The 25322-nt window shown below is 44.0% G+C and overlaps 1 protein-coding gene and 1 non-coding gene across 7 annotated transcripts in view; both read left to right on the top strand.

Annotated features, from left to right (window-relative positions):
- Positions 1–47: 47 nt before the first annotated feature.
- LOC129819647 (protein argonaute-4) overlaps positions 48–25322 on the top strand; it is a 34599-nt gene continuing 9324 nt past the window's right edge. For 2 of the 6 annotated variants that reach the window (XM_055876082.1, XM_055876080.1), the window contains exons 1-9: positions 4439–4659; positions 5059–5179; positions 8014–8192; positions 16158–16294; positions 16454–16588; positions 17661–17748; positions 17936–18083; positions 18443–18562; positions 20438–20599. In XM_055876082.1, the coding sequence (XP_055732057.1) occupies positions 4454–4659; positions 5059–5179; positions 8014–8192; positions 16158–16294; positions 16454–16588; positions 17661–17748; positions 17936–18083; positions 18443–18562; positions 20438–20599 (1296 nt within the window). In that variant the 5' untranslated portion in view covers positions 4439–4453. Of the gene's footprint in view, positions 266–4438; positions 4660–5058; positions 5180–8013; positions 8193–16157; positions 16295–16453; positions 16607–17660; positions 17749–17935; positions 18084–18442; positions 18563–20437; positions 20600–25322 lie in introns of those variants that run through there. The other 4 variants (XM_055876078.1, XM_055876077.1, XM_055876081.1 and 1 more) reach the window with 3 other exon arrangements.
- LOC129820408 (small nucleolar RNA SNORD35) lies at positions 18170–18248 on the top strand. Its single transcript, XR_008754208.1, has one exon. It is a non-coding gene; the product is annotated as a small nucleolar RNA SNORD35 (small nucleolar RNA).

The following is a 25322-nucleotide window of genomic DNA, read 5'->3' as shown; positions in this document are numbered from 1 at the left end:
TCTTTTGATACTGGTGCGCAAGCGCAGAATTAATTTATAGCACCTCCTAGCGCATGCTCATTTCCAAATCTACAGGATCTGTTTTAAATCACTCAGAAGACAACGCATCCACAACACTGCTGGACATTTACGCATTATATTCCCTTTCTTAAATTAGCCCCCCTCAGCTTCGCGATACCGCCCCCAATTTCAGTGTCGGTACGGAGCCGCCAGGCCGGGACAGAGACGGAGAGAGAGCCCTCGGCCATGGAAGCGCTCGGACCCGGTAAGAATATGATATGAGAATCCGGTGTCGGGAGTGTGTGCCCCTATTCATTGCTCAACTGGGGACCGTGGTTGTAGGTAGGCCTCGACGACAGAGAAAAAACAAACGAGCATATCAGGCCCAACGTGTGTAAAATGAATACAACGGAGATCAGGTTCTTACGGTGACCACTACAGCCTGATGAACACATGTTATGCAAGACAAAACGAGAGATCTTGTTTTCGTCAATCTCGGCTGCTGGTTTTCTAACTGAAACGCGCTGCTCGATACTAGGGCTAGACGGCATTGTGTGTGTGTGTGTGGGGGGGATTTAACCAAAGCCTTCCGTGTCGTGTGTCTGTTATCTAGCATGTCGTTTCATCATCAAACACGCAATTTTTTTTCAGCTTTATGATACGTTTAAAACTATTCCAGTTGAAATACGTATGCACACATAGCTTTAGAAAATGTTAATATGAAGCCTAGTAGCTAGGTAATTGTGCAATCGACACTGTCTTCCTTTCTACCTATTGAACGCGACGAGAGACGCAAAGTAACGTTACAATGCTGCAGCACTGTCTTTGTTCACCCTGAAATATTTAAATATTATTGACTGTTAGTTGGCAGTACATTATTTTAAAAACGTGTTGATATGCTTTCTTGGATTTCTGTCAGTGGTTTGGTCGCCTGGGTGTAAATTATCATGCTCCCGTGCATGCATGGAATGGAGCCTGGCTTTTGAGTAGATCGTGTACTCTATACGTACTATAACAAAACCAATTTTACTGTGACGCAATGGCTACTAGTTGAGTTAAAGGTTATCACACACGGGATGTTGCACTGCCAATTGACAGTTTACCAATATGTATGGTTCTTTCACAGTTGATATACAAATAACTTTCATGCAGCTGGTGTGAATTCCTATTATTATTAAAAGGGATTAACAAGTTATCACCCTTTTGTCGCCTGATTTTACAGGAACAATTTTCTCCAGCAATGAAACTCATGCTGTCACTTACTACCACAAGCATATACGTTCTTCTCAATTTCCTGTTTGCCATGCAAATGTTAAGTGTCACTTTAGGTGGAATTGGTGGAAACAATGTTTACATCCACACACAAGCTTGGGCATTTATGCATAGGCATATATAATGGTCTAATTTGCATTTTATGGTATAGTGGAAGGCTTCAATGGTAGTTTAACCTCCGTTGTAGCAATGTAACTTTCCTCCATGTTATATAGAACCTACTAGTTTTTCTAGAAATCATTGCAATGCAGTACACCTAAATAACCTTCTCAGACCTTATCAGCTGCATCTCCCTGAGCATCATCACATACAGTACACGAAAGCTTGTTTATCATCACATACAGTACACGAAAGCTTGTTTATCATCACATACAGTACACGAAAGCTTGTTTATCATCACATACAGTACACGAAAGCTTGTTTATCATCACATACAGTACACGAAAGCTTGTTTATCATCACATACAGTACACGAAAGCTTGTTTATCATCACATACAGTACACGAAAGCTTGTTTGGGTAGAAAATGTAATTATCCTCCTGGGGGGAATTAGTTTTACTGCAGAATGATCCATAAAAACCCACCATAAACAAAGGAAGAAATGTAGGACATAAAATATGCATTTCACAAGGTTGCTGCTATAAGGACAGCAGGTGGGCGTGTTTGGTAGGCTAACCTTAGTTGATCCATAATCTGGGCCGAGCTGGCAAAGAGCTATCCCGTCTTTTGGTGGTGAACGGCTGATGTGCCCCAGCAGTCCCCAGGCCCCTCTATTCTCCACTGTGTAATCCAGGTGATTTACAGGTGAATGCACGTCCCTCACGGTCAATGTCGTTACTGACTCATCAGCCCAGTGCATCATGTCTGCAGGTTTAAGCCCGTCCCCATTCTCTCACTTGCACCAGAGTAAAAGCATGGAGGCTTTATGGTAGTCGGCCTGTATGTTGACCATGACTGAAGGTGGTTTTGTATCTGTTACCACCACAAACCCTAACCTACTGCCTTTACCTGGGTCTCCCAACCGCTAGGCTTAAGACTGTTGGCCACACTGTTACTCTTCAGACTTTTACATACTACACATTTCCATTACTACATAAATCACCTTAAAATGTAAATTTAGACCATTAGTAGGTCAAAAACCAGTGCTCCTTATTTTAAGCTGGGTATGCTCAGTAATTTACTCACATTTTATCAAATAACCAGACAGCAGTTTTGTCAGTGGTCTGCTTTCTCTGATAGCATTCTCATTTGGTGCAGTGCAACCACGGTAACCAATTGGCTTTTTACATTTTTTTTAGATTGGCCCTGATTGGCTTTGATCACCTAAGAATCACGGTGCAGCCAAATTCTCACATCGTGACCATGTACAATGCATTCATTTGCGTGGGCAGTGGGCTTGATCAGGGGCAATTCGCCTGAAGTGCATGTGACAGCCAGCCAAGCCCTGCAGGTTGTTGCTGCAGACTTGAATCCATAGTTGAGGTACCAGTGTGAGACCCCCATACAGGGAGGGACCTGGTGTAGGTTTGAGGACAAGGGAAGGGTCCAGGCATATCACACAGTGACACACTGACAGCCCCTCTCAACTGCCCTGAGGCAGCAGCTGAGGGGGCTATATATAGATCCGGTGCTGTTTCTGGTGAATGTGGGTGAGTCGGGTTGACCCAACCTGACTGTTACACCTGCTGGGATCCCGCTCTCTGAACCTTACCTACAGCACATGCACACCTTTAACCCCCCCCCCCCCCACACACACACACACACTGTGTATCCCCGTGGCTGTTGTGGTTGGTCCCGTCGCAGTTAGTATTACAGGGACGTGGTGTGAGAAGAAGGGTGCGAGTGAAGTGTTTTAAGGGGGGGGATGAGGACATGTATGGAGCGTGTTTTTAGGAAGCAGAGGGAGGGTCCTGATTGTCCCCCTCGGGCTTCACTTGCTAACTGAAGCGTTGTGGTGCATTGGGTTCATGACCCCGGCAGCCCGCTCGTTGTCAGTTGACAAAAGCAGTAAGCGTTGCCCTCCCTCCCTTGCACCCAGCCTTAAATCATGATAAACTCAACTCTCCCCTTTCCCTCTCTCTATATGTTCTGCATCTTGAATGTCTAGGCCTAAGACAAATGTTTTTTAAGTGTCTACAGAGTAGGTAGGTTAAATTGGATAGTTCCCCCTATTTTGTAATAGATTCTTTAACATCAAGGACAATTGAAATGTAAGACAAGTATACAATAGTGGTGCATCTCACTTCCCAACATCCACCCAAGTAATTGTCTCATTTTCATTGGCTGTATAAATTGCTAACTACATGCCTGTGAGTCAGTATTGGGGCTTGGTACAATAGGCCTACACATTAAATTGTGGGATATACACTCAATGTATGAGTACATCCTGTATAAGATGGGTGGCGAGGAAGTGTTTGTGTTGTGTCTAGCGGTAATCCCCGCTGTCTCTGCAGACCCTCATCTGGCCCTGCTGCCGTCCGTCTGACGTGCTGCTCTTTGTCTGAGGCGGGCCCTGTGCGTCAGTCTATGTTCTGGCTTGAGTGGGGTGTGGGCTGGGGCGGGACATTTGTTTTCTCCTCCTCTGTTGACCTATCTGGTCTGGGGGCTGGGGGCTGGGGCGGGACATTTGTTTCCTCCTCCGCTGTTGACCTATCTGGGTCGGAGGCCAGGGAGATGGATCAATAGGTGTTTTTGTGGGCGGGTAGTCGTGGGCGGATAGTCGTGACCTGTTGGCGAGAGTTCATGTGGGAAACCGTGGCAAGGAATGTGATTGGACTGATTTCAGAAATTGATTCCGCAAGTTGACCAACAACTCTAATAATGCAAAAAAAAAGAAATGGCTAACCCATTCAACAATTTTTGTTGGTCAGAGCATCCTGTCCATATAGCTTAGCTACTAATAATTGCACCCACAGTGGTCACCGTGCTGCTTAGACTCATTGCCAAAACAAACACATTCATCTGAGACCAAAAGCCCTCTTAACTACTACGTACTTGTCCTTTCCTCTTAGTATCATTTTAACAGGGTCTTATTCATTAGAGCACACCGTAGCAATAATTTTTGCTCCACAAACAAAACAAGCATTTCTTGTTGGATAAGTTCAGGTAGCCCCTCACTGTTTCATGCTGTTTTCTTCCGTTTGGTACATAGTGAATACGAAATGAATGTATCAACCAACAAATGTGTGTGTTTCTGTGTTTGGACCCCCCTATAGGCCCGCCGGCCCCCACCTCCCTCTTCCAGCCCCCGCGGAGGCCTGGCATGGGCACCGTGGGGAAGCCCATCCGCCTGCTGGCCAACCACTTCCAGGTGCAGATTCCCAAGATTGATGTCTATCACTACGATATCGACATCAAGCCTGAGAAACGGCCAAGGAGGGTTAACAGGTAAATACAACTGGGCATGGGGAGGGAAGGAGAGAAATGTCTCTTTCGAGGGGAACTGGAAGGTGGAAATGGATTTTCAGAGAGAGGGAGGTCAAGTTGGTACTTTGAGGGTTTAGGTTTCGGGGAGGTGTGGGAATGGACGTGTGTACTTGTCAGTGAAACAAGTCAAACTCAAGTTAGTTGTACGTGTGAAAATAAAAATGTGTCTTTAACAGAGCAGCCGGTGGGGAGTTTTTATTTTTATTTCACCTTTTATTTAACTAGGCAAGTCTGTTGTGAACAAATTCCTTTTTACGTTGACGGCCTACCAAACGGACAGTGAAGACTGCTCTTTTTGTAATGCTTTCACACAGACAGTACTGCTTATCTGGCCAGCTCATGATTCCCCCTGTCTCGCAGGGAGGTGGTGGACACCATGGTTCGCCACTTCAAGATGCAGATCTTTGGTGATCGGCAACCGGGCTACGACGGGAAGAGGAACATGTACACGGCCCATCCACTACCCATCGGGAGAGACAGGGTAAGCAATCGTCTTAACCACTATTGTACATCTGGTTTTTGTGACCATGTAATGGGCTGTTTCTCCTTCCAAGCACCTGTATCGGTCCTTGAAAGAGTTTTGAATAGCCTCTGTTTCGATTGGTGTTTTTCCTGCCCCATCCAGAACCACAGGATTGATTTGCCCAAAACTCGATTGTCATCATTTGTCTATTCCAGACCTAGACAAGTTTGTTTAATGTGTACAAAACATGAGGAACGCCTTCCTAATATTGAGTTGCACTCCCCCTGTTTTGCCCTCCGAACAGCCTCAATTCGTCAGGGCATGGACTCTATAAGGTGTCGAAAGCTTTCCACAGAGATGCTGGCCCATGTTGACTCCAATGCTTCCCACAGTTGTCAAGTTGGCTGTATTTCCGTTGGGTGGTGGACCATTCTTGATACACACAGGAACTATTGAGGGTATGGTTGCACCTACAACCATACCCCATTCAAAGGCACTAAAATATTTTGTCTTGCCCATTCACCCTCTGAATGGCACACATAGTATGTTCGGAAAGTATTCAGAGTATTCCCCTTCACTTTTAGCACATTTGTTACGTTACAGCCTTTTATTCCATTTTATAATTAGTTTTTCCCCTTCATCAATCTACACACAATACCCCATAATGACAGAGCAACCTTATTTACGTAACTATGCAGACCCTTTACTCAGTACTTTGTTGAAGCGCCTGAAGCAGAGATTACAGCCTCGCGTCTTGGGTATGGCGCTACAAGCTTGGCACACCTGTATTTGGGGAGTTTCTCCCATTCTTCCCTGCAGATCCTCTCAAGCTCTGTCAGGTTGGATGGGGAGCGTCGCTGCACAGCTATTTTCAGGTCTCTCGAAGCCACTCCTGCGTTGTCTTGGCTGTGTGCTTAGGGTCGTTGTCCTGTTGGAAGGTGCACCTCTGGAGGGACCTCAACTGTGGGACCTTATGTATAGACAGGTGTGTGTGCCTTAACAAATCATGTTCAGTTGAATTTAAGACAGGTGGACTCCAATTCTATTTTGATTTATTTAACCTTTAACTAGGCAAGTCAGTTAAGAACAAATTCTTATTTACAATGAAGGCCTAGGAACATTGGGTTAACTGCCTTGTTCAGGGGCAGAATGACAGATTCTTACCTTGTCAGCTTGGGGATTCGATCTAGCAACCTTTTGGTTACTGGCCCAATGCTCTAACCACTACGCTACCTGCCGCCTGTTGTAGAAATACTTCAAGAATGATGAATGGAAACAGAATGCACCTGAGCTAACTTTTTAGTCTCATAGCAAATGGTCTGAATACGTAAAGGTGTTTTTGTTGAATTAAAAAAAAAAAAGAAGCTGTTTTCACTTTGTCATTATGGGACATTGTGTGTAGATTGATGAGGAAAAACAATTATTTAATCTATTCTATAATAAGGCTGTAATGTAACAAAATGCAGAAAAAGACAAGGGGTCTGAATACTTTCCGAATGCACTGTAAGGTCCCACATTTGACAGTGCATGTCAGAGCAAAACAAGCTATGAGGTCAAAGGATTTGTCCCTAGAGCTCCGAGACAGGATTGTGTCGAGGCACAGATCTGGGGAAGGGTACCAAAAAATGTCTGCAGCATTGAAGGTCCCCAAGAACACAGTGGCCTCCATCATTCCTAAATGGAAGATGTTTGGAACCACCAACACTCTTCCTAGAACAGGCCGCCCGGCCAAACTGAGCAATCAGGGGAGAAGGGCCTTGGTCAGGGAGGTGACCAAGAACACGATGGTCAGTCTGACAGCGCTGAAGAGTTCCTCTGTGGAGATGGGAGAACCTTCCGGAAGTACAACCATCTCTGCATCACTCCACCAATCAGGCATTTATGGTAGAGTGGCCAGACGGAAGCCACTTTTCAGCAAAAGGCACATGACAGCCCGCTTGGAGTTTGCCAAAAGGCACCTAAAGGACTCTCAGACCATGAGAAAAAAGATTCTCTGGTCTGATGAAACCAAGATTGAACTCTTTGGCATGAATGCCAAGTGTCACGTCTGGAGGAAACCTGGCACCATCCCTACGGTGAAGCATGGTGGTGGTGGCATCATGCTGTGGGGATGTTTTTCAGCGGCAGCGACTGGGAGACTAGTCAGGATCGAGGGGAAAGATGAACGGAGCAAAGTACAGAGAGATCCTTGATGAAAACCTGCTCCAGAGCGCTCAGGACCTTAGATTGGGGCGAAGGTTCACCTTCTAACAGGACAGTGACCCTAAGCACACAATCAAGACAACACAGGAGTGGCTTCAGGACAAGTCTCTGAATGTCGTGGAGTGTCCCAGCCAGAGCCTGGACTTGAACCCGATCGAACATCTCTGGAGAGACCTGAAAATAGCTATGCAGCGATACTCCCCATCCTTCCTGACAGCTTTAGATTATCTGCAAACATTTTTTGTAGGTTTTTGCTTTGTCATTATGGGGTATTGTGTAGATTAGGAAAGAAAACAATGTAATCCCATTTTGGAATAAGGCGTTAACGTAACAATGTGGGAAAAGTCAAGGGGTCTGATACTTTCCGAATGCACTGTAAATATACAATTCATAGGTAATTTCCCGCAAGGCTTAAAAATCCTTTAACCTGTCTCCTCAGCTACACTGATTTTGAAGTGGATTTAACAAGTGACATCAATAAGGGATCATAGCTTTCACCTGGATGCACCTGGTCAGTCTGTCATGGAAAGAGCAAGTGTTCTTAATGTTTTGTACACTCAGTGTGGTTTAAAGCGTATCACAAATGTGTTTGTGTGTGGCTTTCCTTGCTTTTCAACCCTTCCCTAACCCCCTGCCCTCTCCCTGTCTAGGTGGATCTGGAAGTAACTCTGCCGGGGGAGGGGAAAGACCAGACGTTCAAGGTGTCTCTGCAGTGGGTGTCGGTGGTGAGCCTGCAGATGCTCCTGGAGGCTCTGTCAGGCCACAACGAGGTCCCCGAGGACTCTGTTCAGGCCCTGGACGTCATCACCCGCCACCTGCCTTCCATGAGGTAAACATGGCTCACACTGTACATTTGCCAAGCTACAAAGTCAAAATTTGGCTATAATGTGAAAAATGTATGAAAACAGTGTGTTTAGTCTTAATTTAAGGTTAGGCATTGGTAGGGGTGTTGCGGTGGCTGTATTACTGGCAGTCATGAGTGCAGTAAAATTCCACGTGAGCGTTGAGTCATGCTATTCTCCTCTTATGCACTCTGGACATGCGTTGGTAGTACCCAATTCGCTAACTGAAACTGGAAACACCTATCTCCCTCACTAGCTTTAAGCACCAGCTGTCAGAGCAGCTCATAGATTACTGCACCTGTACATAACCCATCTACAATTTAGCCCAAACAACTACCTCTTTACCTACTGTATTTATTTATTAATTTATTTTGCTCCTTTGCACCCCATTATTTCTGTCTCTACTTTGCACTTTCTTCCAATGCAAACCAACCATTCCAGTGTTTTTTTTAGTTTTTATTTTACTTGCTGTGTTGTACTCACTTCGCCTCCATGGCCTTTTTATATTTTTATTTATTTATACATATATCTGTTTGCCTTCACCTCCCTTATCTCACCTCACTTGCTCACATTGTATATAGACTTATTTTTTTTATCTTTTTCACTGTATTATTGACTATATGTTTGTTTTTACTCCATGTGTAACTATGTGTTGTTGTATGTGTCGAACTGCTTTGCTTTATCTTGGCCAGGTCGCAATTGTAAATGAGAACGTGTTCTCAATTTGCCTACCTGGTTAAATAAAGGTTAAATAAAAAAAAATAAAAAAAAATTCGCTAACGATCATCAGGTCGCTAATGGCCTGGTACTCATTGTCCCTCTAACCACTCTGCCATCAATGCAAATGAAATCGAAAATAACATCAACCACATCAAAACAGAATTGTGCGTTTTTAAAACTCCGCTCACTGTGATTGATCAATATGAAGAAAGAAGTTCAACAACAGGTTGAAACTGAGTGGTAAACATGGTGGTTGTGGATGTTTCAAAGCCTAACACAACGAAATGGACAGTGTGGTGATTAATTATAAACACTCATACACATATTAGAGATTATGCGTGTGTATATATATATATATATATATACACTGCTCAAAAAAATAAAGGGAACACTAAAATAACACATCCTAGATCTGAATGAATGAAATATTCTTATGAAATACTTTTTTTCTTTACATAGTTGAATGTGCTGACAACAAAAGCACACAAAAATGATCAATGGAAATCAAATTGATCAACCCATGGAGGTCTGGATTTGGAGTCACACTCAAAATTAAAGTGGAAAACCACACTACAGGCTGATCCAACTTTGATGGAATGTCCTTAAAACAAGTCAAAATGAGGCTCAGTAGTGTGTGTGGCCTCCACGTGCCTGTATGACCTCCCTACAATGCGTGGGCATGCTCCTGATGAGGTGGCGGATGGTCTCCTGAGGGATCTCCTCCCAGACCTGGACTAAAGCATCCGCCAACTCCTGGACAGTCTGTGGTGCAACGTGGCGTTGGTGGATGGAGCGAGACATGATGTCCCAGATGTTTTCAATTGGATTCAGGTCTGGGGAATGGGCGGGCCAGTCCATAGCATCAATGCCTTCCTCTTGCAGGAACTCCAGCCACACTCCAGCCATTGTCTTGCATTAGGAGGAACCCAGGGCCAACCGCACCAGCATATGGTCTCACAAGGGGTCTGAGGATCTCATCTCGGTACCTAATGGCAGTCAGGCTACCTCTGGCGAGCCCATGGAGCGCTGTCCGGCCCCCCCAAAGAAATGTCACCCCACACCATGACTGACCCACCGCCAAACCGGTCATGCTGGAGGATGTTGCAGGCAGCAGAACGTTCTCCACGGCATCTCCAGACTGTCACGTCTGTCACATGTGCACAGTGTGAACCTGCTTTTATCTGTGAAGAGCACAGGGCGCCAGTGGCGAATTTGCTAATCTTGGTGTTCTCTGGCAAATGCCAAACGTCCTGCACGGTGTTGGGCTGTAAGCACAACCCCCACCTGTGGACGTCTCTGGCAAATGATCATACCACCCTCATGGAGTCTGTTTCTGACCGTTTGAGCAGACACATGCACATTTGTGGCCTGCTGGAGGTCATTTTGCAGGGCTCTGGCAGTGCTCCTCCTTGCACAAAGGCGGAGGTAGCGGTTCTGCTGCTGGGTTGTTGCCCTCCTACGGCCTCCTCCACATCTCCTGATGTACTGGCCTGTCTCCTGGTAGCGCCTCCATGCTCTGGACACTACGCTGACAGACACAGCAAACCTTCTTGCCACAGCTCGCATTGATGTGCCATCCTGGATGAGCTGCACTACCTGAGCCACTTGTGTGGGTTGTAGACTCCGTCTCATGCTACCACTAGAGTGAAAGCACCGCCAGCATTCAAAAGTGACCAAAACATCAGCCAGGAAGCATATGAACTGAGAAATGGTCTGTGGTCACCACCTGCAGAACCACTCCTTTATTGGGGGTGTCTTGCTAATTGCCTTTAATTTCCACCTTTTGTCTATTCCATTTGCACAACAGCATGTGAAATTTATTGTCAATCAGTGTTGCTTCCTAAGTGGACAGTTTGATTTCACAGAAGTGTGATTGACTTGGAGTTACATTGTGTTGTTTAAGTGTTCCCTTTATTTTTTTGAGCAGTGTATATACTCAGCATTAAAAGAAACGTCCTCTCACTGTCAACTGTTTATTTTCAGCAAACTTAACATGTGTAAATATTTGTATGAACATAAGATACAACAACTGAGACATAATCTGAACAAGTTCCACAGACATGTGACTAACAGAAATGGAATAATGTGTCCCTGAACAATCAAAAGTAACAGTCAGTATCTGGTGTGGCCACCAGCTAGCTGCATTAAGTACTGCAGTGCATCTCCTCCTCATGGACTGCACCAAATCTGCCAGTTCTTGCTGTGAGATGTTACCCCACTCTTCCACCAAGGCACCTGCAAGTTCCCAGACATTTCTGGGGGGAATGGTTCTAGCCCTCACCCTCCGATCCAACAGGTCCCAGATGTGCTCAATGGGATTGAGATCCGGGCTCTTCGCTGGCCATGGCAGAACACTGACATTCCTGTCTTGCAGGAAATCAGTCATACTACTCGTTCTGTGCGTGGTGGCATTGTCATGCTGGAGGGTCATGTCAGGATGAGCCTGCAGGAAGGGTACCACATGAGGGAAGAGGATGTCTTCCCTGTAACTCACAGCGTTGAGATTGCCTGCAATGACAAGCTCAGTCCGATGATGCTGTGACACACCGCCCCAGACCATGACGGACCCTCCACATCGATCCCGCTCCAGAGTACAGGCCTCGGTGTAACGCTCATTCCTTTGACGATAAACGTGAATCTGACTATCATCCCTGGTGAGACAAAACCGCGTCTCGTCAGTGAAGAGCACATTTTGCCAGTCCTGTCTGGTCCAGCGACGGTGGGTTTGTGCCCATAGGCAATGTTGTTGCCGGTGATGTCTGTTGAGGACCTGCCTTACAACTAGAGGTCGACCGATTTATGATTTTTCAACGCCGATACTGATTATTGGATGATACCTGATTATTGGATGATACCTGAATCAGTATATAATCAGTATATTGATATAATCAGTAATAATGATATAATCAGTATATTGGCCGATACTGATTATTGGATGATACCTGATTATTGGATGATAGCTGATACCGATTAATCTGCCTGTTATTTATTTATTCATTTATTATAATATTTTTTTCTTGTAATAATGACAATTACAACAATAATGAATGAACACTTTTATTTTATTTAGTATCAAATATAAAATGAAACGTGTTCAATTTGGTTTAAATAATGCAAAAACAAAGTGTTGGAGAAGAAAGTAAAAGTGCAATATGTTCCATGTAAAAAAGCTAACGTTTAAGTTCCTTGCTCAGAACATATGAACGCTGGTGGTTCCTTTTTAACACGAGTCTCTCTATACCATTTGTATTTCATATACCTTTGACTATTGGATGTTCTAATAGGTACATTAGTATTGGATTAGTATTAGATCAGCTGTCCGTCCTGTCTCTCTGTAGCGGCGTCTCACTGTACGGGCATTGCAATTTATTTCCCTGGCCACATCTGCAGTCCTCATGCCTTCCTTCCAGCATGCCAAAAGCACGTTCACGCAGATGAGCAGGGACCCTGGGCATCTTTCTTTTGGTGTTTTTCCAGAGTCAGTAGAAAGGCCACTTTGGTGTCCTAAGTTTTCATAACTGTGACCTTAATTGCCTATCGTCTGTAAGCTGTTAGTGTCTTAACGACCGTTCCACAGGTGCATGTTCATTCATTGTTTATGGTTCATTGAACAAGCATGGGAAACCAGTGTTTAAACCCTTTACAATGAAGGTCTGTGAAGTTAACTCGTAAAAATCCAAATATCTTTGAAAGACCAGGTCCTGAAAATGGGACGTTTATTTTTTTGCTGAGTTTGTGTGTGTGTGTGAGAGAGACCAATTAAAATGATTGTGCTATTTATACAACACACAGCGTCCCGCATATTACGCAGGGCAGGAAAACATACAAAAATGTCTTGGGTACATAATTGGTCTAGCCTGTACGCCAAAATTAAGTAACTTCAGAGTTAGCCTTCAATTAGTGACTTTGTATTTGATTTTGAATAGCCTACTAAGGCATTTTTTATATTTGCATAATTCATTGACTGACACATTCCCTTTAGCAACAGAATATCTCACCAGTGTGCATTTCAATCTACTCCCCTCTCTCCTTCATTGGTTTCTTAAGCGTGCGTAGAGAGGGGCTGTCAACCGTTTTAATGAAACCTGTTTCGTTCTGGAAACATGTTACTATTCATTTTCCGCAACCGATTTCACTTGGTTTCCCAACGTATGCACTGGGTAGCTGCAGGAATAGGATTGGAGAGCCTGTGGCATACAGAGTTTGGGTGGAATATCACCTTGCAGTGAGAGAGTGAAATAACCGGAGTAGCCTACCCCACATGTGAAAAACAAACGGGTGGGAAAGTGGCCTCCATTCGAGTGCATACGGATGACATGAAATCACATTTTATTGGTCACATACACGTGTTTAGCCGGTGTTTCGAAATGCGTGTGTTTCTAGCTCCAACAGTGCAGTAATATCTAACAAGCCATATCTAACAATTTCACAACACACACAAACGGAATGGAATTAGGAATATATAAATATTTGGACGAGCGATGTCGGAGCGGCATAGACTAAAATACAGTACAATAGAAAACAAATTATACATGTGAGATGAGTAAAGCAAAATATGTAAACATTAGTGGCTAGTGTTCCATTTATTAAAGTGGCCAGTGATTTTTAGTCTGTATATTGGGCAGCAGCCTCTTATGTGATAGTGATGGCTATTTAAAAGTCTGATGGCCTTGAGATAGAAGCTGTTTTTCAGTCTCTCGGCCCCAGCTTTGATGCACCTTTACTGACCTTGCTTTCTGGATGATAGTGGGGTGAACAGGCAGTGGCTCGTGTGGTTGTTGTCCTTGATGATCTTTTTGACCTTCCTGTGACATCGGGTGCCGTAGGTGTCCTGGAGGGCAGGTCGTTTGCCCCCGGTGATGCGATGGGCAAGCTTTTTTGGTACTTTCTCAAGTCATCAATAGCCTATCATTGCAGCATGCTGCCCATATCTTCTGATTTCTAAGTCATTCCAAGGTTTGTATCATTCACAATTAAAGTTGCCAAATAACTCTAAATCTAGTGTGTAGGACCTGTTTCAAATGATCACTTTTATGCTCAACATAGCCACTTGATATGCACACTCGCGCCGGAATGGTGAAAAGCGTCCTTCCTATTTTATTCAGTTCAGTTATATTCTTATAAAATCAGAAGATAATGGCACAAGACATATCTTGTCTGCTAAATGAACAAGCCTACAGCCCAAGGCATGGCGCATAGCCAGATAGCAACTCATTCTGTTCATCTGAAAACATATTTTCTTCAAATCATGTTTCTTTTGACCTGCCTAAAATATACAGAACAAAAATATAAACGCAACGTGATGTGTTTTGTCCAATGTTTCATGAGCTGAAATAAGATCCCAGAAATGTTCCAGTCACACACAAAGCTTATTTCTCTAAAATGTTGTGCACATTTGTTTACATCCCTGTTTGTGAGCATTTCTCCTTTGCCAAGATAATCAGTCCAACTGACAGGTGTGGCATATCAAGAAGCTGATTAAACAGCAGGATCATTACACAGGTGCACCTTGTGCTGGGGGAAATAAAAGGCCCCTTTAAAATGTCAAGTTATGCCACACTACACAATGCCACAGGTGTCTCAAGTTTTGAGGGATTGTGCAATTGGCATACTGACTGTAGGAATGTCCACCAGTACTGTTGCCAGACAATTTAGTGTTCATTTCTCTCTCATAAGCAGTCTCCAATGTCGTTTTAGAGAATTTGGTAGTTCATCAACCGGCCTCACAACAGCAGACCACTTGTAACCACGCCAGTCCAGGACCTCTACATCCGGCTTCTTCACCTGCTGCATCGTCTGAGACCAGCTACCCAGACGGCTGATGAAACTGTGGGTTTGCACAACTGAAGAATATCTGCACAAATTGTCAGAAACCGTCTCAGGGAAGCTCATCTGCAAGCTTGTAGTCCTCACCAGGGTCTTGACTGTAGTTCAGCCTTGTAACCGTCTTCAGTGGGAAAATGCTCCCCTTCAGTGGCCACTGGCACGCTGGAGAAGTGTGCTCTTCACGGATGAATCCCGGTTTCAACTGTACCGGGCAGGTGGCGTTGTGTGGGTGAGCAGTTTGCTCATGTCAACATTGTGAACATAGTGCCCCATGGAGGTGGTGGGGTTATGTTATGGGCAGGCATAAACTATGGACAATGAACAATTGCCTTTTATCGATGGCAATTTGAATGCACAGAGATACCGTGACGAGATCCTGAGGCCTATTGTCGTGCCAATCATCCGTCACCATCACCTCATGTTTCAGCGTGATAATGCACGGCCCCATGTCGCAAGGATCTGTACAAATTCCTGGAAGCTGAGAATGTCCCCGTTCTTCCATGGTCTGCATACTCACCAGACATGTCACCCATTGAGCATGTTTGGGATGCTCTGGATCGACGTGCTCAACAGCGTGTTCACGTTCCCGCCGATATCTAGCAACTTCACACGGCCATTGAAGAGGGGTGGGACAACCATGTCACAGGGCACAATCAACAGCCTGATCAACTCTATGCGAAGGAGATGTCACACTGCATGAGGCAAATGGTGGTCACATCAGATATGGAATGCTTTTCTGATCCATGCCGACAGATTCATATCTGTATTCCCAGTCATGTGAAATCCATAGATTAGGGCCTAATGAATGTATTTCAATTGACTGATTTCGTTATATGAACTCTAACGCAGTAAAATCTTAAATTGTTTCTTGCTGCATTTATATTTTTGTTCATTGTAAATTATGGATTGTGATTTGTGTATTGTAATTGTAGATGTTCCGAAGGCGCGCATCAGCGGCTTGTATGCTTGGAGATGTCAAACGTGTCTGTTAATTAACGGGCAGTTACCGTGAGATCGACAGTCTTTTGCATGACAACAACCGGTTGACAAAATGTCATGACCGCCATAGCCCTAGGCATTAGGTACATGGCTTTTTATAACATGGCCCCATAACATCTCTTTATCATAATATCAGTTGTTGTTCATGGCATTGTTACTGCTTGGTATCCTATACCAAATGAGCCTTGCCTATATAGACAGTGAATAACTCTATGGCCTGTTCCCATACAAAACGACCAAACAAGTAACTCTGCCTATTGAGTTATTCCATCAGAACAAAAGTGAGACCTTTTTTGGAGATGTTTTTTTTCTTCCCCGAGGGAGCTTACGTTGTGTCATAGAGAGTGATCTCTCACAGAATGATCTTGTCTGGCATTTACACGGACTGTCCATGTGGCTGTTTCCAGGTACACTCCAGTGGGGCGCTCCTTCTTCTCCCCTCCGGAGGGTTACTACCACCCCCTGGGCGGAGGCAGGGAGGTGTGGTTCGGCTTCCATCAGTCGGTCCGGCCTGCCATGTGGAACATGATGCTCAACATCGATGGTAAGCGCAGTAGTCAATTTCTTACTGTAACTTTTGTGTAGATAAAAAAAAAAAAAAAAATCCCAGGCTGTGTGTGCTTTTACATTTGTGTTGGGGTAATATAACATAGATTTAGGGTTTCTTTGGTCATGAACCCCACATTTTCTTTGACCCCAACAGTCTCCGCCACTGCTTTCTACCGTGCCCAGCCCGTGATCGAGTTCATGTGCGAGGTGCTCGACATCCAGAACATCAACGAGCAGACCAAGCCACTCACCGACTCCCAACGCGTCAAGTTCACCAAGGAGATCCGAGGTGGGTGGGGACCTGCAGGTCAGACCAATGTTTTTACCATGTTTCTACACACCAAGTCTGCATCTGAAATGGCACCCTATAGACGTGTTAGCTGACAACGTCACAAACTGTGCGCACGCTTCAATGGGGCAGAAGGCTCTGTGTTGTTGTGATTCTGGATGGCCAGATAGCTAGCTACAATGACAAGAAGCTGCCATGTGGGGTATCGTAGGTGTCTCGTTTCAGCTAGTTTTTAAAATATTTTTCTTGATACAATGTCTTGTTTTGACTGATGTCACGTCTATGCAAATATGGCAAAAATTCGCTAGCTATTCAACAGCTGTAACGATGTATTTGAGACAAGTGCTCATTGTGCAAATGTAAGTTTGTTTTCAATAAATATTGGGAGACGTAAACTAGATTTAATGTTGTCAACAGTCTAAGCCAACCTCGTCTGTTTTGCCCCATAGTTGCGCACGCATCGGTTTTGTTGCTAAACAACCAAGCAGTCTATTCACTATATAATGCACTACTTATATGCCCTGGTCAAAAGTAGTGCACTACATAGGGAATCGGGTGACATTTCGGAGGTGCACCACACCTTATTAGACAGCATCCACCCACCCAGACAATTGTAGTGTACCTCAGGGTCGCGTGTCAAGTCCATTCCAATTCAGGAAGCTTAAGAATTGTGAAGAATCTTTACTAAAAATAAATGACCCTTTTATAACTCTTATCTCTTGACTTGGAATTTCAATGGATATGAATTGAGATGGATTTGATAACCATCTGTGATGTACACCCATAATCTACACTATGGGCTGAATCCTAACGTGAGATATGCGTGCTTGACTAACTTTAACTTTTGTGTAAATCATGCATTGCTGTGAATGGGTTTGAGTTATGCACAGCAATAGTAAGTTCGAGTTAGGCCATTTTGACAGTCAGATGGAGTGACTCGCCAACTGTCTAGATTTTCAATGATGCTTAAATGTCTTTTCAAACTCCTCGTTATATCTCCCCCGTCTTCGTCTGTGGCCGTATTTTGATGTGCTCTTCTGGGTGTTTCTATGCGTATGTTTTTCGCTCTCAGGTCTGAAAGTCGAGGTCACCCACTGTGGTCAGATGAAGAGGAAGTACCGCGTGTGCAATGTCACTCGCCGCCCCGCCAGCCACCAAACGTAAGTGCTGCACTAGTCGCTACACATTCCAGTTAGCGTCTTTCACGTGTCCCTGCGGCCTTAGCCCTCCTACGTGACGTTTCTCTTGACGCAAAACCCAAGGCGAGATGCATTGCTCTTTCCTTTTGTTTTTCTCTTTTGGTTTATTAATACAATGTATTAGTATGTATTATGTTTTGTTGCTCAGGTTCCCCTTACAGCTGGAGAATGGCCAGGCCATGGAGTGTACAGTGGCTCAGTACTTCAAGCAGAAGTACAGCCTACAGCTCAAATACCCCCACCTGCCCTGCCTACAAGTGGGGCAGGAACAGAAGCACACCTACCTACCCCTGGAGGTGAGAGGGTGGCTCTAAAAGACACACACACACACACACCTCAAATTAACTCCTACTGTATGTATAGAGTGCACTCAAGATATCGCTGCAAGTTTCTCTCACGGTGGTCTTCCAAGCGTTCGTGGCTTTGACGAAATTGCCTGAAGGCATCACTGATGCACTCGGTGCACCTATGCATTGTTGAAAAAAAAGAAAGTTTGGGACGTAGGCATGGTCAGACTTTAGTTTCCAGTTTACTGCAGTTCATTAGGCACCAAATGGACAGAAACGAGTACCTGTCCCATAAGAAACTTTTCATGTTTCTCCATTACTTGAGTACAACGTTATTCAGTAACTAACTATTCTCTGTCCGCATACAGGTTTGTAACATTGTGGCCGGGCAGCGCTGCATCAAGAAGCTGACAGACAACCAGACTTCCACCATGATCAAAGCTACAGCACGTTCTGCACCCGACAGGCAGGAAGAGATCAGCCGACTGGTGAGTCATTGCTCCTCCCTCAGTGACACAGGAAGTGCAGAGCCGTAGGCTGAGGCAGCCGTGAGGTTTTTGCAAGGAAAATGCACTGTTGGGTCTTGAGTGTTTGCCATGTCAGTGTTACTGTTTTTCTAAAGATGTGTGGTGGTCCAGAAATGGTTCCCATTCTTGAAACGCCAACCTCAGTACACATATCTCTTGACTGGCGTCATATGGTTTCTCTACTCTGAATATTCAATTTCCCCCCAAAATTTCGATGCAGGGTTACTGTAAAGTAACTGTTTGTGTAAAAAGGGCTTTATGAATTGATTGATCCATTACTGGTATTGGTGATTGTCGATTTGAGGTAGAACTCTAAATGATTGATTTACGACTAAAAATGTGACCCACCATCTTGATTCGGTCCTTTTGTAACAACTTTTTATTACATTTTTACATTGGATAAAAGTAGACTCTTGAGCTAGAAAATGGTATATCATACACTGCAGTTGATAAACTTGTAACCCCACTTTTGAGAAAATGGCCTGTGAATGTTTTGGTAAACCTACTGGGGAGCTCTTCTTTGTCTACACCCATTCAGCATCGTTTACACCCTCTTAAGCCTTAGCCCCGCCCATCTCTTTCAGGACTCACGTGTTAGGCCATGTGCTAAACAGAGTAAGGTAGTGTAGTAAATAACTAAAGATAAAGAGTAAACGTGGTGAAATTAGTAGTAAAAAATACACTATCTAGTCCTTGGCCTACATCCTAATCGGTCTTTGGTGCAGGGCATGTTAACATTACCGTCTCTGTTAAACGCACACTATATCAAATAAAGTCGAAATTGATTTGTCACATGGACATGATAAAGGTGTAAAAGGTACAGTGAAATGGTTACTTGCGTAGTGGCGTCTTTTTGTTTAGACCAGGGGTTCTTAAACTTGTTCAGCCTGAGACCCAAATGCGAAATTCTGTGTTTTTCCTGGGACCCAGGCTTATGAAAACAACATGCAGCTACACATAAATATCCCGACATTTAATTGCCTTTATGCCTGGTTGAACTTTTCAACAAGTATGTCTATTCTGGGCTAAATCTTTGACAGTGCAACCCTGAGGTCATGTGCTAATGTTAGCTAGCTATTAGCTGTATACAAGGGGATTGTTTGAAAGAGAAACTCACATCTACTACTACTTAGTGATAGTACTCCCTTAATACTGCTTATCATTTTTTTCCCACTGTCGAAGCACTGTTTTTCCTGGAGCATTGTGCACTGTTCTGAAAGAACTTTACCGTCATGCTGTGGATGTTTGGTCAGGACGTGTTGTTTTGAGTCTCATTACTAAGCACTTCCAGGCACAAAACACATCTTTGTTGATTAGCACCTGTTAAATTCAGGGCAGCAATGTTAAGAGCAGTAGCAACACTTTTTTTGCAGTTCATTTTATCTTAAATGCCGCGGTAGAAAGGATTATCTACACATGATGAGCAGCTCATGTTATCGACCGACGCGTGCTACATGGCAGACCAATCCGAACGAATCTCTCGGCCCATCCATTCTATCAGCCAATCATGGCTAGTGGGAAGGTTCTTGGCTTTTTCCAGGGCTAAACAAACTAGACTTGTCATTTTTTAAATGGTTTGTTCAAATTTACAGATGGTACAAGTTTTTTATTAAGGCACATGAAAGTTCATATTGTCCAGAAGGCACTCTTGTCCGAAAAATGTTTTAAAACCTTTTTTTCCGTTCAAATGTGAAGTAGTGACGTGCGACATACGGCTAGCTTCCTGGAACGGGTCGCAAATGCTGTAGACACTAGCAGGAAATCCATGTGTTCTCTGCTTGCCTAACCCCTTTTCCTCCTTTTCACACCAACCTCTCTCTCTTCGTCCCCCCCCAGGTCAAAAGCAACAGCATGGTGGGTGGTCCTGACCCTTACCTGAAGGAGTTCGGAATCGTGGTGCACAACGACATGACCGAGGTGACGGGCCGAGTCCTCCCAGCGCCCATGCTGCAGTATGGGGGCCGGGTTAGTACCGACACTGGGCGGGACTGTGGCAGGGTGAGTACTAAGGCACTGGGCTGGGCCAATCACGGGAGGGACGAGCTATTGGTGTTCGTGTGTGTGAAAGAAAAGGATGAGTGGATTAACCAAGGGGAGGAGGATGAGACTTCATGCCACACAGCACATTTGAATTAAATATAAAAAATAACCCTTAACAAAAAAACAGTTTTCTAGTTAACAGTTGTTGCAAATGTTTGGAAAATTTGCCTCAAATGTGCTCCAATACCCTATTTTCACATGCAAATTAGTTTTGTGGCAAACTGTTGTGGCGACGTGTAAACTTCTGGCAAATAATTCTGGTAAATTTGTGGCGAACATTCTACCGTTTGCTGCAAACACTGTCTGAATATGTAAATTAGATCAGGTTTTTGGTTAGTGTGTGTTAACATTGTTTATGTAGATGCAACATTTCAATCACATAGGCCAAACTTTAAATGAACTTGACACAGAGAACTAAACATCCTAAATATACTAAACAACATGTATTCAATGTCTTAACAGATTAGACAAATCCAATACATTTTAAAATCATCATGCTAATGAAGAAAAGAGCAAAGACTGGATATTGTTTATTTAATATTTTTATGTACCTACAACATTTACATGAGACATGTGAACACTATGGGGATGTTGACCTTAAACATCCTAAAGGGGCAACTACAGAATTTATACGAGCCAAGTGATAACTGAGAAATAGATTTCAACCAATTGAATTTTCAAAAAAATAAATAATAATAATTGTAAGGGAACCTTCATACCGGAAGGGCAGTTTTATTATTGCAACCAAAAAAAATCCCTTTTTTCAGGACCTTGTCTTTCAAAGATAATTAATAAAAATCCAAATAACTTTTTCATTGTAAAAGGTTTTACACTGTTTCCCATGCGTGTTCAATGAACCATAAACAATTAATGAACATGCACCTGTGGAACGGTCGTTAAGACGCTAACAGCTTACAGACGGTAGGCAATTAAGGTCACAGTTATGAAAACTTAGTACACTAAAGAGGCCTTTCTACTGACTCTGAAAAACACCAAAAGAAAGATGCCCAAGGGTCCCTGCTCATCTGCGTGAACGTCCCTTAGGCATGCTGCAAGGAGGCATGAGGACTGCAGATGTGGTCAGGGCAATACATTGCAATGTCCTTACTATGAGACGCCTAAGACGGCATTACAGGGAGACAGGACGGACAGCTGATCGTCCTCGCAGTGGCAGACCACGTGTAACAACACCTGCACAGGATCGGTACATCTGAACATCACACCTGCGGGACAGGTACAGGATGGCAACAACAACTGCCCGAGTTACACCAGGAACGCACAATCCCTCCATCAGTGCTCAGACTGTCTGCAATAGGCTGAGAGAGGCTGGACTGAGGGCTTGAGGCCTGTAGTAAGGCAGGTCCTCACCAGACATCACTGGCAACAATGTCACCTATGGGCACAAACCCACCGCCCCTGGACCAGGGTTTTGTCTCAACAGGGGTGGTGGTCGGATTCACGTTTATCGTCGAAGGAATGAGTGTTACACCGCGGCCGGTACTCTGGAGTGGGATCGATTTGGAGGTGGCGTGTCCGTCATGGTCTGGGGGCTGTGTCACAGCATCATTGGACTGAGCTTGTTGTCATTGCAGGCAATCTCAATGCTGTGCGTTGCAGGGAAGACCTCCCTCGTGGTACCAGATCCAGCAGGCTCATCCTGGCATGACAATGCCACCAGCCATACTGCTTGTTCTGTGTGTGATTTCCTGCAAAACAGGAATGTCAGTGTTCTGTCATGGCCAGCGAAGAGCCCGGATCTCAATCCCATTGAGCACGTCTGGGACCTGTTGGATCGGAGGGTGAGGGCTAGGGCCATTCTCCCCCCAGAAATGTCTGGGAACTTGCAGGTGCTTTGGTGGAAGAGTGGGGTAACATCTCACAGCAAGAACTGGCAAATCTGGTGCAGTCCATGAGGAGGAGATGCTGCAGTACTTAATGCAGCTGATGGCCACACCAGATACCGACTGTTACTTTTGATTTTGATCCCCCCCCCCTTTGTTCAGGGACACATTATTCCATTTAATTTAGTCATGTCTGTGGAACTTGTTCAGTTTATGTCTCAGTTGTTGAATCCTGTTATGTTCATAGAAATATTTACTCATGTTAAGTTTGCTGAAAATAAACGCAGTTGACTGTGAGAGGATGTCTTTTTTTTGTTGTTGCTGGGTTTATGTAGGCTATATACACGGTCTCTACATAAGTTCCGCACAGTCTTGTATAATGTATTTAGGTTTGGTATGGGTAGACCTCTTCCACAGACATTGTTATAGGTCCAATGTGGACTGTCAAACCACGTGTTGCATATGGATAATTGGTCTGATCTTGGCTTGCAAGTGCACGTTAGAAAAACAGTCGGTCACAGAAATAGCTTTAATAGAGATGTACTAACAGTGTTGGCACAGTGTTGTTGGGTTATATACGCCTTTTATTGGGCCCATTTACAGTCTCTTCTGGAGTGGTTTGGACTGCTGCCCGCTGGGTAATGGAGTTTTATCATCCTCTGAAAAGTGGACTGATTGCTTTTCTCGTCGCATTTAGTTATTCATTTGTATGACTGGCACATCTTTCAGACCTTTTCTTAACTGTCACGTTCACATTGTTGTAGCTGTAATAGGTTTGTGATGGGAAAAGCGACTGTCCTTGTGTTTGTCACTGTTATCATGCTGCCGTTTATAATATGTTGCTGTAATCACAGTGGAGCGCTTTGCTAATCATCACTTAATCGTTCACTGATAACTTGCTGTTATTTTGATGTGATATGCACGGCTGTATTAGTATTCAGTGTAATCACAATCTAATGTATATGTGACTCCATGCTGGATCAGCACCCCAGTTTTCAGGGCTTTTTCTTTCTTGAATTGCACATTAGTACATGTATAGCTTGCTGGAGAATACAATATGGTTGCCCAATTGTTACAAGAGAGGGTAGCTAACTCGACACAATGCAAAATGTAAGTAGACGCTATGGGCCCTGAACACTGGAGGTACCTCTATTCATAGCTAGAATGATCTGATAATATCTGGACCTGTATCCACAAAGCATCTCGGGTTTGGGAGTGCTGATCTAGGATCTGTCCATACAATCTTATTATTCATTATGAACTGAAAAGAAAAACTGGTCCTAGATCAGCAGTGGCACTCTTACTCTGAGACGCTTTGTGGATACAGATCCTGATATACAGTAACAGTCAAGTTTTGGAAACCTACTCATTCCAAGTTTTTTCTTTTATTTGTACTATTTTCTACGTTGTAAAATAACAGCGAAGACATCAAAACTCTTAAATAACACATGGAATCATGTTTTAAACAAATCAAAAGATATTTTATATTTGTTTCTTCAAAGTAGCCACCCTCTGCCTTTGACAGCTTTTCACATTCTTGGCATTCTCTCAACCAGCTTCATGAGGTAGTCATCTGGAATGCATTTCAATTAACAGGTGTGCCTTGTTAATTTGTGGAAATTCTTTCCTTTAATGCGGTTGAGCCAATCAGTTGTGTTGTGACAAGGTAGGGGTGGTATACAGAAGATGGCCCTATTTGGTAAAAGACCAAGTCTATATTATGGCAGGAACAGCTCAAATGAGCAAAGAGGAAAAACAGTCCATCACTTTGAGACATGAAGGTCCGTCAATACGGAACATTTCAAGAACTTTGAAAGTGCAGTCGCAAAAACCATCTAGCGCTATGATGAAACTGGCTCTCATGAGGACCGCCACAGGAAAGGAAGACCCAGAGTTACCTCTGCTGCAGAGGATATGTTCATTATAATTACCAGCCCAAATAAATGCTTCACTGAGTTCAAGTAACAGACACATCTCAACATCAACTGTTAAGAGGAGACTGCATGAATCAGGCCTTCATGGTGAAATTGCTGCAAAGAAACCACTACTAAAGGACACCAGTAAGAAGAAGAGACTTGCTTGGGCCAAGAAACACGAGCAATGGACATTAGACCGGTGGAAATTTGTCCTTTTGGTCTGAGTCCTAAATTGAGATTGTTGGTTCCAAACGCCATGTCTTTGTGATCTCTGCATGTGGTTCCCACTGTGACGCATGGAGGAGGAGGTGTGATGCTATGGTGGTGCTTTGCTGGGGACATTGTCAGTGACTTATTTAGTTGAAGGCACACTTAACCAGCATGGCTACCACAGCATTCTGCAGTGATATACCATCCCAACTGGCTTGCGATTATCTGGACTCTGTTTGTTTTTCAACAGGATAATGTCCCAACACACCTCCAGGCTATGTAAGGGCCATTTGACCAAGAAGGAGAGTGATGGAGTGCTGCATCAGATGACCTGGCCTCAATTGGTTTGAGGTCAGGTGATTGTGATGGTTTGGGATGAGATGGACTGCTGAGTGAAGGAAAAGCAGACAACAAGTGCTCAGCATATGTGGGAACTCCTTCAAGACGGTTGGAAAAGCATTCCTCATGAAGCTGGTTGAGAGAATGCCAAGAGGGCAAAGCTGTCAAAGGCAATGGGTGGCTACAAATCAAAATATATTTTAATTTAACATTTTCGTTACTACATGATTCCATGCGTAATTTCATAGTTTTGATGTCTTCACTATAATTCTACAAAGTAGAAAATAGTAAAAATGACAAAACCCTTGAATGACTAAGTGTCCAAACTTTTGACTGGTACTGTATGTGCTTTTATTATAAACTGGGTGGTTCAGG

This window comes from Salvelinus fontinalis, chromosome 22 (genome assembly GCF_029448725.1).
Source record: "Salvelinus fontinalis isolate EN_2023a chromosome 22, ASM2944872v1, whole genome shotgun sequence".
In the NCBI taxonomy this organism is placed as follows: Eukaryota; Metazoa; Chordata; class Actinopteri; order Salmoniformes; family Salmonidae; genus Salvelinus; species Salvelinus fontinalis.
The sequence above is the reverse complement of the archived record's forward strand: the minus strand, read 5'-3'. Positions and strand labels throughout refer to the sequence as shown.